Below are 13327 nucleotides of genomic sequence, written 5' to 3'. Positions count from 1 at the left end.
ACGATTGCACTCTGAAATCATAATTCACGGTTTTGGAAAACCAGTTTGAAATTACTCAGTTTTGCTATGATATAAGAAATATTGTCACTGAGAAAAAAAAAAAAAATGAAGATAAATGCAGAGAGAGGAATGTATCAGAATATACAATTTGCAAGATCAATCAGACCACAACATTAAACACGTGCTTATCAGGAAAGTATCACACAGACATACGCTGGGGTGAAATGAGATTGCATCTAATAGGAGTAATGCATACAAGAGTAACTGCGAATGCCTTGAACTTCAAAACAAAATGCATCCTATCCTCACCACAAAAAAAAAAGTTTTGTGTTTTTTCAAAGATTCAGAGTTTGCAATTTAATAGAAGTGCCCAAAAGCCCATGTCACAGATTGTCTGGTCCACAACACGTATCGTATCGCACAATACTGACCAATCACCTAATTGTTATGCTCACTCACGTAGCCTTGTCATTGTGTGTTATCACATTTCATCAGTTCATCACAGGATCCCCTCACGTACATTTTGTATTACAAACCCTACAATTTACCACTTGAAAAAAACAAAAACAAAACAAAAACAAGCAAGTTCTTGTTACTTAGACTAGTCACAACATGGACACCATGGGCTATATCCAAAGAAAATCCAATTGGTATAGATATGAAACTGGTATAACATGCAAATTATGATCATTAGCTAAACATTCATACAGCCATCTTTTCTGTCTTTTTTACAAGGTCAGTATTGATCAGCATATTCCTTTGTGGGATTACGGTACATGTGGCGGCCTCGTGCAAACACCATTTATATTTGAAAAACTACTGTACCGGTACTTAATCCTTTAGGGAAAACACTTTCTTTGAGAATGCTACTCTCACAACACTGACAAGTGCACTGCCGATCTGAAAAACATGTATTCTGAGAACTACCTAAGCGTGTCTTGATTCACATTTACCTGGTAGGCAACATCATTTGATTCTGTGTAAATGCACTATGTGCAACATGTATGCTTGGGTTGCTGGTTTCCGTAGTTTTTCCCTTACTTTATGAATGCACAAGACGTGGATTCTATCTAATATACAAACATAAAAACAGACAGAGAATTCAGTATTCTCAGAAGCCCATCTTTATTGGAAGGCTCATGAGTCATTTGGCTTATCTGTAAAAGTCAACCATTGCCAAAGGTTGAAGTTATTAGTAAATAAACTTTATCTAGTTTTAACTACATTACAAACAAAGTATGTCCTTCCACTAATTAAACCACATCATGGTCCCATGGCAAAGAATCAAACAGTTGCTTGACTGTCATAATCTTACTGGTTCGAATCAAACTTGACTCTCATTGTGTTTTTGTTTGTTGTTGTTGGGTTTTTTTTTTGTTTTTTTTTTGGGGGGGGGGGGGGAAAGGGACAATTCTCAAACTCATTTAGATATTGTTCTGACACTCATCCAAAGTCTTAACAACAACCAGAGTTGGCTAAAGATGGATACCGTTTTTTTAATTCCTACGTGCAATGCATCATTAGGCCTATAAACATCAAATAATCACTTAGCAAATGAACAACCAATTAACCCATATTTTCAAACAATAAAATTAGTGCAACCACAACAATTTTAACAATCTTAATTTCTCCATGGTCTTATCTATCCCAGGAATGCTCTTCCATCCTTGCACTGTTGTGCAAGAGGGCCCCTCATTTATTATTACCCCAGCCTACTAGCAAGATATAGGTACCCATATTTTCACACTTTGGGTCAAGGAAGGTATATCGTAAAATGAAAACATCCAGTCCAGGGAAATGCTCACATGCACCAGGCAGGGTTCAAAGCCAGGATATTATTCTGTTTGCAATGTGTCTCAAGAGCAATAACAACCACTATGAACCAGAAATTTCTGTGGGCATGAAACTTTCATAAATTTTGCAAGGAGCTAAGATTCGCACTGTAATTAAAATGTAAAAAAAAAAAAAAAAAAGTAAAATTGAATTCTCCTTGAATTTTTTATAGCTCTGTCCAAACATGTGTATTATTCTCCAGTTTGTATAGAATGTACAAAATGATATCAGTCCACAATATCTCAAGGAATTAATTACCTCACTTGTCCCCACACTAATCATAGATAACAACATCAATTCCTTTTCCGCCTTCCTATAAAAGTAAATACACAATTTTATGGTGACAGGTCTTTTTCAGTTGCTGCCCCAAGATTGTGGAACTCATTACCACAGCATATCTGCCAGTCGTCTACATTGGTTTCATTCAAATCATCTTTAAAGACTTATTTGTGAAATGAAAATTTTTGTTTGTAGACCTGTGTGTGTGTATGTTATGCATATTAATGGTGTATACCGTATATGCTGAAAGCTGCATGATTACATCGATTTTTATTCTATTGAATGTAATTTGTCAATTACGTTTTGTGATAATATCGTAAAGCGCATAGGGAACATTGAATGCGCTGTAGAAGAGCAAGTCCATAGCAGTACACATTTCTTAGGAGACTTGAAGTTTGAGGAAATTCAGATCATTCGATCAAAAGTTATGTGAATCTTTATAATTTTGATTAAATCTGATGTACCGTCATCACTTAATAAGAAGATTACAACAATTTGTGATGTCACAGTATGGCAATGATGATACAGTGATAGATGTTTATAATGTAGAGAAAATATGAAGAGAATTTGCAAAATGGACTTTTTTTAATGAAAAGTACACACTCATTTGACTGTTACTGACATAGGGATGCATTATTGCCTTCCAATAGAGGTCATGTCAGTCTTGAGCTCTTTCATTACTTGCTAGACACTGGTTTCACTTTACTTTGAACATGTGCAAGCAAATGTTATGATGTACAGTGATGCATTAGAGTTTTGAGAGTTTCAAGTGTGTAGAACATTTAGTCTGTCCAGCCTCCTTAAGTTTGTGGAAGTAATAAATAATTTGCCAGGGAAAGAGACCACAATTTATGCATTTCATGCAGGGTTTGCATTAAGCTCCTTCCCATATCACACACAGAGTTAAACTTAAACCATTGAAAGAGAATGGAGTTATCAATATCAAACTATCTCAACTACATACAGTGTTTACATGGGGGTTCTAAACACAGATGTCATCGATAGCATGGTTTCATAAATGGCAACATAAATCAGGATAATGCGCGTACATCATAAACTTACTGCTGCTCATGTAATGGAAATATTTGAACCCTTGACTATCAATTCTGTGGATTACATTATTTCTGTACATGTCTGAATAGAGTATTTTGAATTTTTCATCTGTTCTAAGATTTCTACTACGGAATTTAAAAAAAAACACACACACACACACACACAATTGCGAATGTGTGCAATAGAAGCTAAAGTGTAGTGAACACTATCTTTGCTTTCTCTACAATACCCTCCCTTCCTATCCCTCACAAAAAAAAAAAAGTACAACAAAAATTCAACTTGTTCCAAGCAATTTACACAGCCAATGGCATCTGGCTATACGTAGTTGGCAGAAATATGGAGGGCTTCATACACAAGAAAGGACTAGACTACCTTATATGCAAAGAAATTTTGTATTAAATAGAATCAGATGAAATGAAACTGACCATCAACAAGTACACTTGATTCACATGAATGGGTACATATAAGAGACAAAACTTCACCTGAAACATGACACTTGGTCTATAACCAAAGCCAACAAATATACAAAAATTATGACACTGCATACCGTGTACTATCCCACATTTACTGGACATCATGTTTCATTTAGATTTTGTACTGTGTAATGCAGTAAGTTCTGTTTATAACTTATATTCTCTAAAAAAAATACAAAAAATACAAAAAATGCACAATTTCAAATTGAGGCATATTTTAATAACTTCATGGCAAATACAATGTGTAGGCTATCAAGGTTTGAATATATTCATTTAAGTTATAAGCAACACTATGACAATTTAAACAATGTGTGGAAAATAATCACAATTTGACAATATGTGGCTCTCTGCATACTACAGCTGTACACTACAGTGGTAAGCTAACTTCACAAGAAGTCACTCACAATATACACATCTATAGAAAAAGGTAGTATCCATCAATACCCACTATAATGAGCCACAATAATCAAGGTTCCTTTTCAAACCCAAATATCTAATTGCTGACAATGCATCAGGTCCAGGGATCACACAGTAAGTTTAACCCTAGCACTACAGAGAGGGTTTGTTACCGTGAAGTACAGACAAAACCCTAGACAACTCAGAACAAAGACCTATCCCTACCCTCACCCTCACTCACACGCACCACACGCACGCTGTTCACATCAACGAGCCCAAACAATATCCCACAGCACATATTCGCCAGACTGCAGACACGAAAATCCTCCCCATATGTGTTGATGCAAGGCCAAGACACAAAGCAAGCATTCAAAACACATTGCAATTGTATGCCATTCTGTTTACAATCTGACTGGCTGTTCGTGTAGCACTTCCACTGCACTGTAACGGTAGCTGAGCCAGGGCAGGCAGCCAGTGCAGCAGTTGTGCTCTGCGACTTGGTGGAACAATAGCAGTAATTCCTCCTAAATTATGATTATGACATAGTAATATTATTTCAAGTAAATGGTCAGGATGATCAGCATCATAATTGCACAAGTATTATGTTTCAAATGAAAAAGGAGAAAAAATAAATATCACATGTCCATATAAATTATGATAATTCTCTAAATAGCGAGTGCAGACATTAATTACTATCAAATCATCCTGTTGATAAATTAATTCACTTACTGCCTGCAGGGCTCAACAGATCCGATGATCAGCCAAAACATAGTCAGGAGAATTGAAAATATTCAAGCTTTCTACAATCTGAAGTCACCTTCTTGACCAGAGCTGGCAAAGAAAATGCATTACTGCCTCAGCTCTGGCCTGGATAAAAAATTCTAGGGACCCCTACGGGGTTGATCAGATGCTCTCTCCGCACTGGTACACAATCGTAATTTGCTGATTTTCATAAATAAAATCACAATAAATACACGTGCAACAGAAGATAAATTATGCTAATAAAATACACAACGCTTATCTTAGAATTCGCCCACAGAATCTGTACGAATTACGGTACGGAATTGACATTACAAACAATAAAAAATACGAGTCTTACCCAAATTTCAAGCCTTTTTTGATATGAGAAAAATGGTCGTCCGGTGTTGTATTACAGCGGTCGTATCCCTAAAGACGCATACAATATGTAAATGTATTGTGTGAAATCCCGAATAATAAGCACCGGATCGCGAACTATGTTCCTCCGCAAGATAAAAAGTCCAAGCGTTTCATACCATCAAAATTCAAACTATTTCTTTCATTTTGATCAAATAATAACAAAATAAAACCTAAGTATAATTTCCAGTAGACAATCATCCGTACATCTCAGATGACCCATCATACTGCGAGAAGCGGATTATCATTTTATGCCTTACAAGAAAATGTTGAATATTCATTAGTAGCGAAATGGAAGGAGGAGGCACAGCGACAGTGAGTGTTGACTTTCTTTATAAAACTGAACGTATGTTTATTAAACATCATTTAAGTATCAGAAGCGGCTGCAAAAATTTATAAGAAATATTGTGGATAATGTGTGTCAGTCTCAAACGTGAATGTCGTAGGGGAATGCGTTGATCTTGACCCATATATATTTCGTCCTGCTGCCATCGTCTTCCCATCAGTCCCACATGCTGAAATCTTTGTATGTTTCTTAATCGGCGGTAGTAAAACACGTAAAAAGAGGTGTTGTTGAATGTTGGCCGACGTTGCTGTACTTGATGCTTGATAAGATAATTCCTTTGTATGGTAGCTCACACAGGAACTGTACTGGAATGATAGGTGCAGTGAGCCATTGAGGATTGTCGGTTCAAAACATGCAGGATAGACAGGAATGCCGAATGGTGGTTTCTCAAAGTCATACTCAAAGTTTACAAAGATGCCGCCGAAGTTTCTCAACTGGCTGGATATGGATGGAGCTGGCTGGAATTGGGAATGGGAGTGAGAAACTGCGATTTAGAGACGTAACCAAAATAAAAGGGGCAGTGGTTCATGATGGGAGGTGGAGTGGATGCCCGAGGGCCGAGCGGATGTCCCCCTTCCCTGTATTGAGCTTTTTTATTTTGGAATTAGAAATTTTGTAATTTGGTGCACTCATAATTCTGATAGCCATAAATCTCATCTATTCGTTGGAAGGCAGTCCTGCAAGTCATTTTGTTGAGCATATTTCCCCCAAGTTTTGGTCAAGGGTGAATGAGTTTGATTATAGATTGTATGACTTACATTATATTTTTAGTGACCTCTGGATTATTTATCTAGGAAGGAAAATAGCTGTTATACAGCCAGTAGGTATTCTCCAGCCAACACTAACAGAAGGATTAAGGAAAGTATACTCAATTCAGCATTTATAAGCGGGCTTATCATCCATTGTTTATCATTGATCTACCTGCTGCATTTTTTTTCTTTCTTTCTTCTTTCTTTCTGGGAGGCTCGAGAAAATTATTGCTGGGCGTGTGAGCGTGAGATGGGTCGCAGGGGAGTAAGACTCATGTCTGTAGTATGAGACTTGGTGGATCTGGGTGTCTGTGCTCTAAATGTTAATTTAACGAGACACTATCGCCCTTCCATGGGCAAGGTTACTTAATTAGACCCTGTCCATTTCCCTTGGCCAAAGCAAAAATCGTGTTGGGTAATAATTGTTGAAATTTTGGCTTGATACTGGGTTAGATTCAGTGTTCATGAATGAATTTCACCCTCTCCTTCACTAGACCCTAGCTATATTACTTTTTTTTTTTTAAATACAAAAGTGAGAATATTACTTTATTACAGGCATGATTTACCATTTGCAGATGAAACAAGAATCTGGCATTAGTGCTTCAAAATAGTTCTAAAATGTGAGTTAGGGATAGAAACAACCAATCTAAAGATTTGCACCAGTATACTATAATGGATGTTAAGTATTGTTAAATATACAAATTGTGAACAATTGATATACAGTGTAATAAAAATGTTTCCAGACTAAACCATATACAGTTATGGTTTAATGAGAAAAATAGCGATGTCTCATATTTTAAGCTGTATTGCAAAAACTTTGGTAGCATGTTTTGTGATACAACTGACCTACACATATGCGTCAAAAGGGATACCTTGAAAATTTTTAAAATCACTGCTCCTAAAGGTAAACAGGACCTTTAAAATATTAGAATACAAAATATATCTTCAACTTTAGAAGTACTCATGATCTTCAAAGTTATTATTCATAACAAGCGGCATTCACTGAAATTGGCCCAACACATAAACTTAATCTTGATAAATTTTTTTTTCAAGACTTTATCGTACTTATCCCACAACATGTCATGTGTTTGTAGTTTTGTCATTCAACACTGTTAAAAATCATAAAATCTGGTGCTACAGTGCAGTATCAGGAATTTCCTTTAGCTTAAAAAAAGAAGAAAAAGAGAGACACATGCATACATAGCTGCATTGTGTATGAATCCATTTGCTCAAGATCTCGGCAAAATAGGCCAAAGGGTCTTTGGCATTGGCAGATTTATCTGGCTATCCTGGTTTCAGGTGCTAGGCACAAAACACTGTCACATTTTCAGCTTTTCCACAATGTGGACATGATGATCATGCTTTGCCAATGTGAAATCACATTTTTGTCATGAATATTGCCAGCGCTGATCATATGTTCTTGCAAAATGTTCTACTCACTCACTTCTCTCTGTACCCGTATTGTATACAAATAGTGAATGGTCACGAGTGCAATGGTACGAGATTTCGCACGAGGTGAAAGATAGAGGCGCTCTATTCAACGAGGCAAAGCCGAGTTGAATAGTGCGCCTCATCTTTCACCGAGTGCGAAATCTCGTTCCATTGCACGAGTAAAGACCATACACTATTTGTTTTATACAACGTCCCAGTAGATCTTTGTTATTTGGTTGGAGGATTGTTGAGTAGGTCTAAGTAGGCCTAGAAGTCTATATTTTTCATACATATATTATATGTATGAAAAATATAGCCATACTTACATGTGGATCCACTGCGATTCTCTTTCTGGCTTGTGCAATCAGTGTAGATACAGGTCACAGCTAGTGCTTGTACACTAGCACTACGTAGGCCTACATACGCGCATGCGATCCTCAATATGCAACACACAGTACATGCAGTACCGTACAATTTCTCGAACCGTGGAATAGAGCGAAAAAATCGAATCAAGTTGCACGCAAAAATAGAACCAAAATTGCACGGCGCGTTGAATGGAGTACTTATTGAATATCACGTCACCAACAATCCTCCAATCAAATTACAAGGATCTACTTGGACGTTGTATAATAATGCATAATTACCTCTGCCAAGGGAAGAGGTTAGGTTTTCATTACCATTGGTTTGTTCATTTGTTTGTTTGTCTGTGTGCAAAATAACTCAAAGAGCTTTGCGCGGATTTGGATGAAACTTACAGGAAAGGCTGAGAATGACACAAGGAACAACTGATGAAATTTTGGTAGTGATCCGGAAATTTTTCTGGATTTTATGAAGGATTTTCGATATTTTGGCAGGTAGGGTCAATGAACTTAGGAGTTCAAAATGCACATTTCTGAAGTTTTCATAGCGCACTAAAGTGTGTGCTCTAGTTTCTGCTAGGGTAAGGCGCGCCATGCAACTGAGGGTTTATGACATACATTGTAACAACGGCTTCTATTTTGGGAAATCGGGCAATTTTACAGCATGCATACGTATGGGTGGAAATCACTGATCTCTATGGAAGAGCAAGATCATCGGTGGAAAGTAGCTGCTTGACAGAGGTCTGCGCTCTCAGAGTGCTTTTCTAGTTCATCATCAATAGGCTCTAATATAACTTCAATTATGTGCTAGTTCATCTAAGACTGGCTGCTGTGAGAGATTGTCAGAGATAAGTATAGTGGCTGTATAAATGCTCCTCATAGGAGGTTTACCCATCATATTTAGGGATTTCTCTGTGTGTGTGTGTGTGTGTGTGTGTGTGTGTGTGTGTGTGTGTGTGTGTGGTTTGCTTGTTTGTTTGCTTGGTTTTTTTTTCTCTCTCTCTTCCTTGCGCTCTAATGGAAAGAATTCGTAGAAACAGTAAATTTCTTTAAGCGTCTTTTTTGGCAGACCAAAATAAAGGGGGGGGGGATAGGGAATGCTTGCATAATTCGTCTTTCATTTGGGAGCTTAAAAACGCCACCTTACTTGTATCTTGACAGTTCAGATCACTAATTTCATTAAGTCATGCAAAGATTTTCAATCATAAACATTGAGTTAGTGAGTGAGATGGGTGTGATAATTCTATGCACTGAGCAGAGTTTTCAGGAGTGTTTTACCAAATTACACTGGTAATGACACCAGGGAGAAGCTGAAACATGTGAGAATGACAGTCTTTTAAAAAAAAAGTGAGAATAATAAAGATTTTAGTAAGTTACACAAAATGGGCATGGGTCTTTGAATTTAGTTTATCAAGAAAAGGTCTGGGTTAAGAGAGAATGTGTCAAACCTAGGCACCTCCAATCATATAATTTCCAATAGGGGCCACACATGTGCAATGAATTTCACATTGGTTGATGGCTGATCTTGCTTTGTTGCCAAGACCTTGTCTCTTTTTTAAAAGACTTTTTTTTTCTCTCTTTTCTTTTAAAGATTTATTCCTGCATATTGTGTATAGTCATGTACATAAATCCTTCATATTATCTAGGCATTTCTAAGATGTACTATGTAATTATTGTACAGTCTTGCACGTAAAACATTCAATTGTAGGCATTTTAGGTTGTATAATGATATGTTTTTCACTGTAATAATTGTTTTGGATATAAACTCCAAATTTTATTGTCCGAAAATGGAAATTCTTTTTTGCCCAATTGATCGTGGGCCCGGCAGCCACTGAGCAGTGCCAGATCGACATTGCTCTAACCTTTCCAACTGTTGAACGGCAAACAAGGTAGCAGCAACTCCCATCTTTTAACGTCTTTTGGTATGACGCGGCCGGGGTTCGAACCCACGACCTCCCGATTGTGAGGCAGCCGCTCTACTTACTGAGCCAACACATCGGTATTAGCCAACACATCGGTCTTAGCCAATACATTGGTTTTAGCCAACTGATCTGATCGGATGCTTATGATCAAATGGTATTGAATATGAGGTTGATACACTATGGTATGTGTCTGAGTTTGTCATTCAGTGCGACATAGAACATGAGCATCCAGTCACAACCCTCCTCAGTCCTGTCATGTCTGTTCATAGATTTGGTGTGATTTCAAGTATAGTTTTTGTTTTTAGTCCATGTTGTTGAATATTCACATTTTGTAGTGTTGTTTCGCTTGTCATTTTAAACAGTGATGCAGTATTCTTAAAAGTACCAGTATTCGTGTCTCAATGCTTGGGTTTGAGACAAACTAGAATAGATATGAGAAACTGATGGAGAGAGGACATTAGTGGAAGTTTTTGCAATTAAATTGTCAGTCCTATTGCAACTGACCTAAAGTTCAAATGCCTTGTGAAGCAAGTGGTGGTTATTTTGATGTGAATGTTGTGATACATTTAAATGTTCTGTTAATTAACACTGTTAATTAACATTTTGAAGAAGATCCACCAGGATGCAAAGTGCATTTTTCAGTGATTCCATTAAGAAACATAGCCTTGAAAACAGACACAAGTGAAGTGGTTTGTAACAGAAACTACCCTGGTAGTAATGCATGCATGCTCACTAATATTCAAAGCGATTTTACTAATTTGATGATGATGGTGTGATGATGATGATGATGATGATGATGATGATGATGAAACAGCATTCATATGGCACCATTTATCTGTAGAAACATTCAAAGACGCCCGGCTCCCACAATGTGTCACACATCAATTTGCTGTCTGTTGGTTATGTTTTTAAATCATTGTAATATTCATGATGAGAGTGTTGGCAAAGTGACAAACCAAATTCATATATATATACATTTTTTTTTTGCTCCAGTCAATGGCATTTGACACGGAGAAATGGTTAGACAGTAAATTGATTTATGCAAATATCTTACAGCTAGCAAAAAATTAATGGAAAAAAAGAAAGAAAAAGAAGACTTGAGCCTTGGGCTTGTATCAGGAGTGAAAAGTTGCATTTGACTTTTCTGCAATGTCAACAACAAAGTTACATTCTAAGTGAAAAAGGTTAATATGCATTCATTCTCTGTGTTTTTGTCTCATATTGACTTGGCCTGACATGGAGATTTTGACAGCCAGTAAAGAGAAACACAAAGATGTATTTGACGTACAAGTAGAGGCATCAAATGTTTTGTACTTTCTCATCCTCTGTACTTGTTTCTTAGTGAGGCAAATTTGTGCTTTAAATTGTTGCCCAGAACAACCAATAATAAAGATGGAAAAAAAATGCATTAAAAGCCTAATGAATACCAAAATCATTCTTGTCTGCTTTAGTCGACTTCACAATTTGGATTTTTGTCATTTGATTATTAGCATTGTAACATTCTCACTATCGCTATGCAACGATACCTTAAATCATATTACAACCCATTATGTTCTCTTATCTGCTACAGTGGGATTTGCATGCATTCAAGACATGACATCCCCACAGCATTGGCCAGTATGACTGATGCAACATGCATGCCCAAAGATCAGACTCCACGCAGTGCCATAATTAACTTCAGTCTGGCACTTTTGTCAAGATATTTGATGGGTTGCTATGGCAATGGCAACAATTAGGCTGGCATCCCAGATGTGTCAATCCAGGGGTTTTGCTCAGGGAATGAGATGCCATCATACATGTACATCATAAAGAAATAAATAGATTTAAGAGAAAAAAATGGATTCAAGGACTGTGAATGACTATTAGAAAAGGCATTTGTCATAACTTGTGTGACATTTTTGGCTGGCATGTGCAAAATGTGCATGTTGCTGGTTGTCTTTCTCTTTCTTTTTAGATTTTTTTAAAGTACTTGAATGTGGACCGAACAAGAGAAAATATACATTGCTGTGATGGGAAACTGTAAACTATTGTCATATGTTCCAACCAGAGTCATTCTGAGTTAATTCCAAAATGTGGTGAAACACATTGTTTATGATCCCCTTTGCAAGAAAAACACAAACCCATGGCAGTCAGGAAAAGTAATGAATTTTGCTTAATTTGAGCAGAATCTGAACAGTTGATTTGAATTTTCCTTAATAAGCAGTTATATCCAGAAGAAACAACACTCAGTTGATACACAATTCAATCTTTCTCAGTAGTAGTTTTTTTTACAAGCATGGCTCTATAAGAGTTTTAGGACATACTATACCAAGCTGTGTCTGTGGCCACAGATTTAGAATCGATAATAAGAAAACAACAACTAGAAAACAAGATGAGTGGCTATAAGGTGGTGAATGCTAGAACCACTGTTTGTAGTCCCGCCGCATCAGACCTACTGTATCGCTTAGCAAAGACAATAGACTTACCGCATCAGACGTTTAGCGTAACAGAAAAAACAGTAGCTGTATTCTCCACCTAGATTGTACATGTAGGCCAGTCCCCCCCCCCCCCCCCCCCCCTTGATGTTGTCCTCTTATTATATCTTCTGCTCATGGTTTTGAACATCAAAACTTTGTTTCTCTTACTGACAGAATAAAGACGAGGACCAGTCTGGTGCGGGGAGGATGGAGGAGGAGGAGCAAGATCAGCAAGGCCATCTTCCGGGCACTGCCAAGGATGAGGAAGGGGATGAAGAGGAAGAAGATGATGATGAGGAGGAGGATGATGATGATGACGACGATGATGAAGATGAAGATGAAGATGAAGATGAAGATGAAGATGATGAGGATGATGATGATGATGATGAGAATGAGGAGGACGCAGATGAGCCCAAACTGAAATATGAACGAATCAGCAATACACTGGAATCCATCCTCAACAGTGATGCTGCCAGCTACTTAGCAGTGCATACAAAGGTATAGTCCAGTATCATTTATGGTGCATGCTTCAAGTTCAATATGTACATGAACCAGAATGTGTGCACTGGTACATAATTTGAATTTCTACAAATATGTGCACCTACATTTGTATTTTTCTTCACCAACACATCAAGCCAGGTGGTTGGACTATCAAAATTTTGCAGTTCTGTTCAGTGTTTTTTTTTCCTATCCTTTTATTTACCACAATGAGCATGTTCTTGGTATTTAGTACTTGGTAGTGATCCTCCAAAAGACCCCAAGCGGAGATAAAACTGGACGTGGCGGCAGAAGGTGGACTCAATTTGGAAAAACTTGAACATGTACTACACGGTTTTTGGAACTGATACTATGAAAATGGAGATTTTAGCGCAACT

General features: G+C 37.3%; 2 protein-coding genes across 2 annotated transcripts in view; one reads left to right on the top strand and one right to left on the bottom strand.

Annotated features, from left to right (window-relative positions):
* The window catches only part of LOC140243822 (uncharacterized), a 109923-nt gene extending 105042 nt beyond the window's left edge, over positions 1-4881 (bottom strand). Inside the window, exon 1 of the mRNA XM_072323490.1 lies at positions 4764-4881. The gene's annotated coding sequence lies outside the window, so the exon portion shown is untranslated. The remainder of the gene's footprint in view (positions 1-4763) is intronic.
* Positions 4882-5480: 599 nt separating this feature from the next.
* The window catches only part of LOC140243398 (vacuolar protein sorting-associated protein 41 homolog), a 36899-nt gene continuing 29052 nt past the window's right edge, over positions 5481-13327 (top strand). The window contains exons 1-2 of the mRNA XM_072323079.1: positions 5481-5504; positions 12627-12950. Of these exons, the coding sequence (XP_072179180.1) occupies positions 5481-5504; positions 12627-12950 (348 nt within the window). The remainder of the gene's footprint in view (positions 5505-12626; positions 12951-13327) is intronic.

The sequence above is a fragment of the Diadema setosum genome, chromosome 20 (assembly GCF_964275005.1).
Source record: "Diadema setosum chromosome 20, eeDiaSeto1, whole genome shotgun sequence".
Taxonomy (NCBI): domain Eukaryota; kingdom Metazoa; phylum Echinodermata; class Echinoidea; order Diadematoida; family Diadematidae; genus Diadema; species Diadema setosum.
Note: the sequence above shows the minus strand (reverse complement) of the source record. Positions and strands in the feature narration are given on the sequence as shown.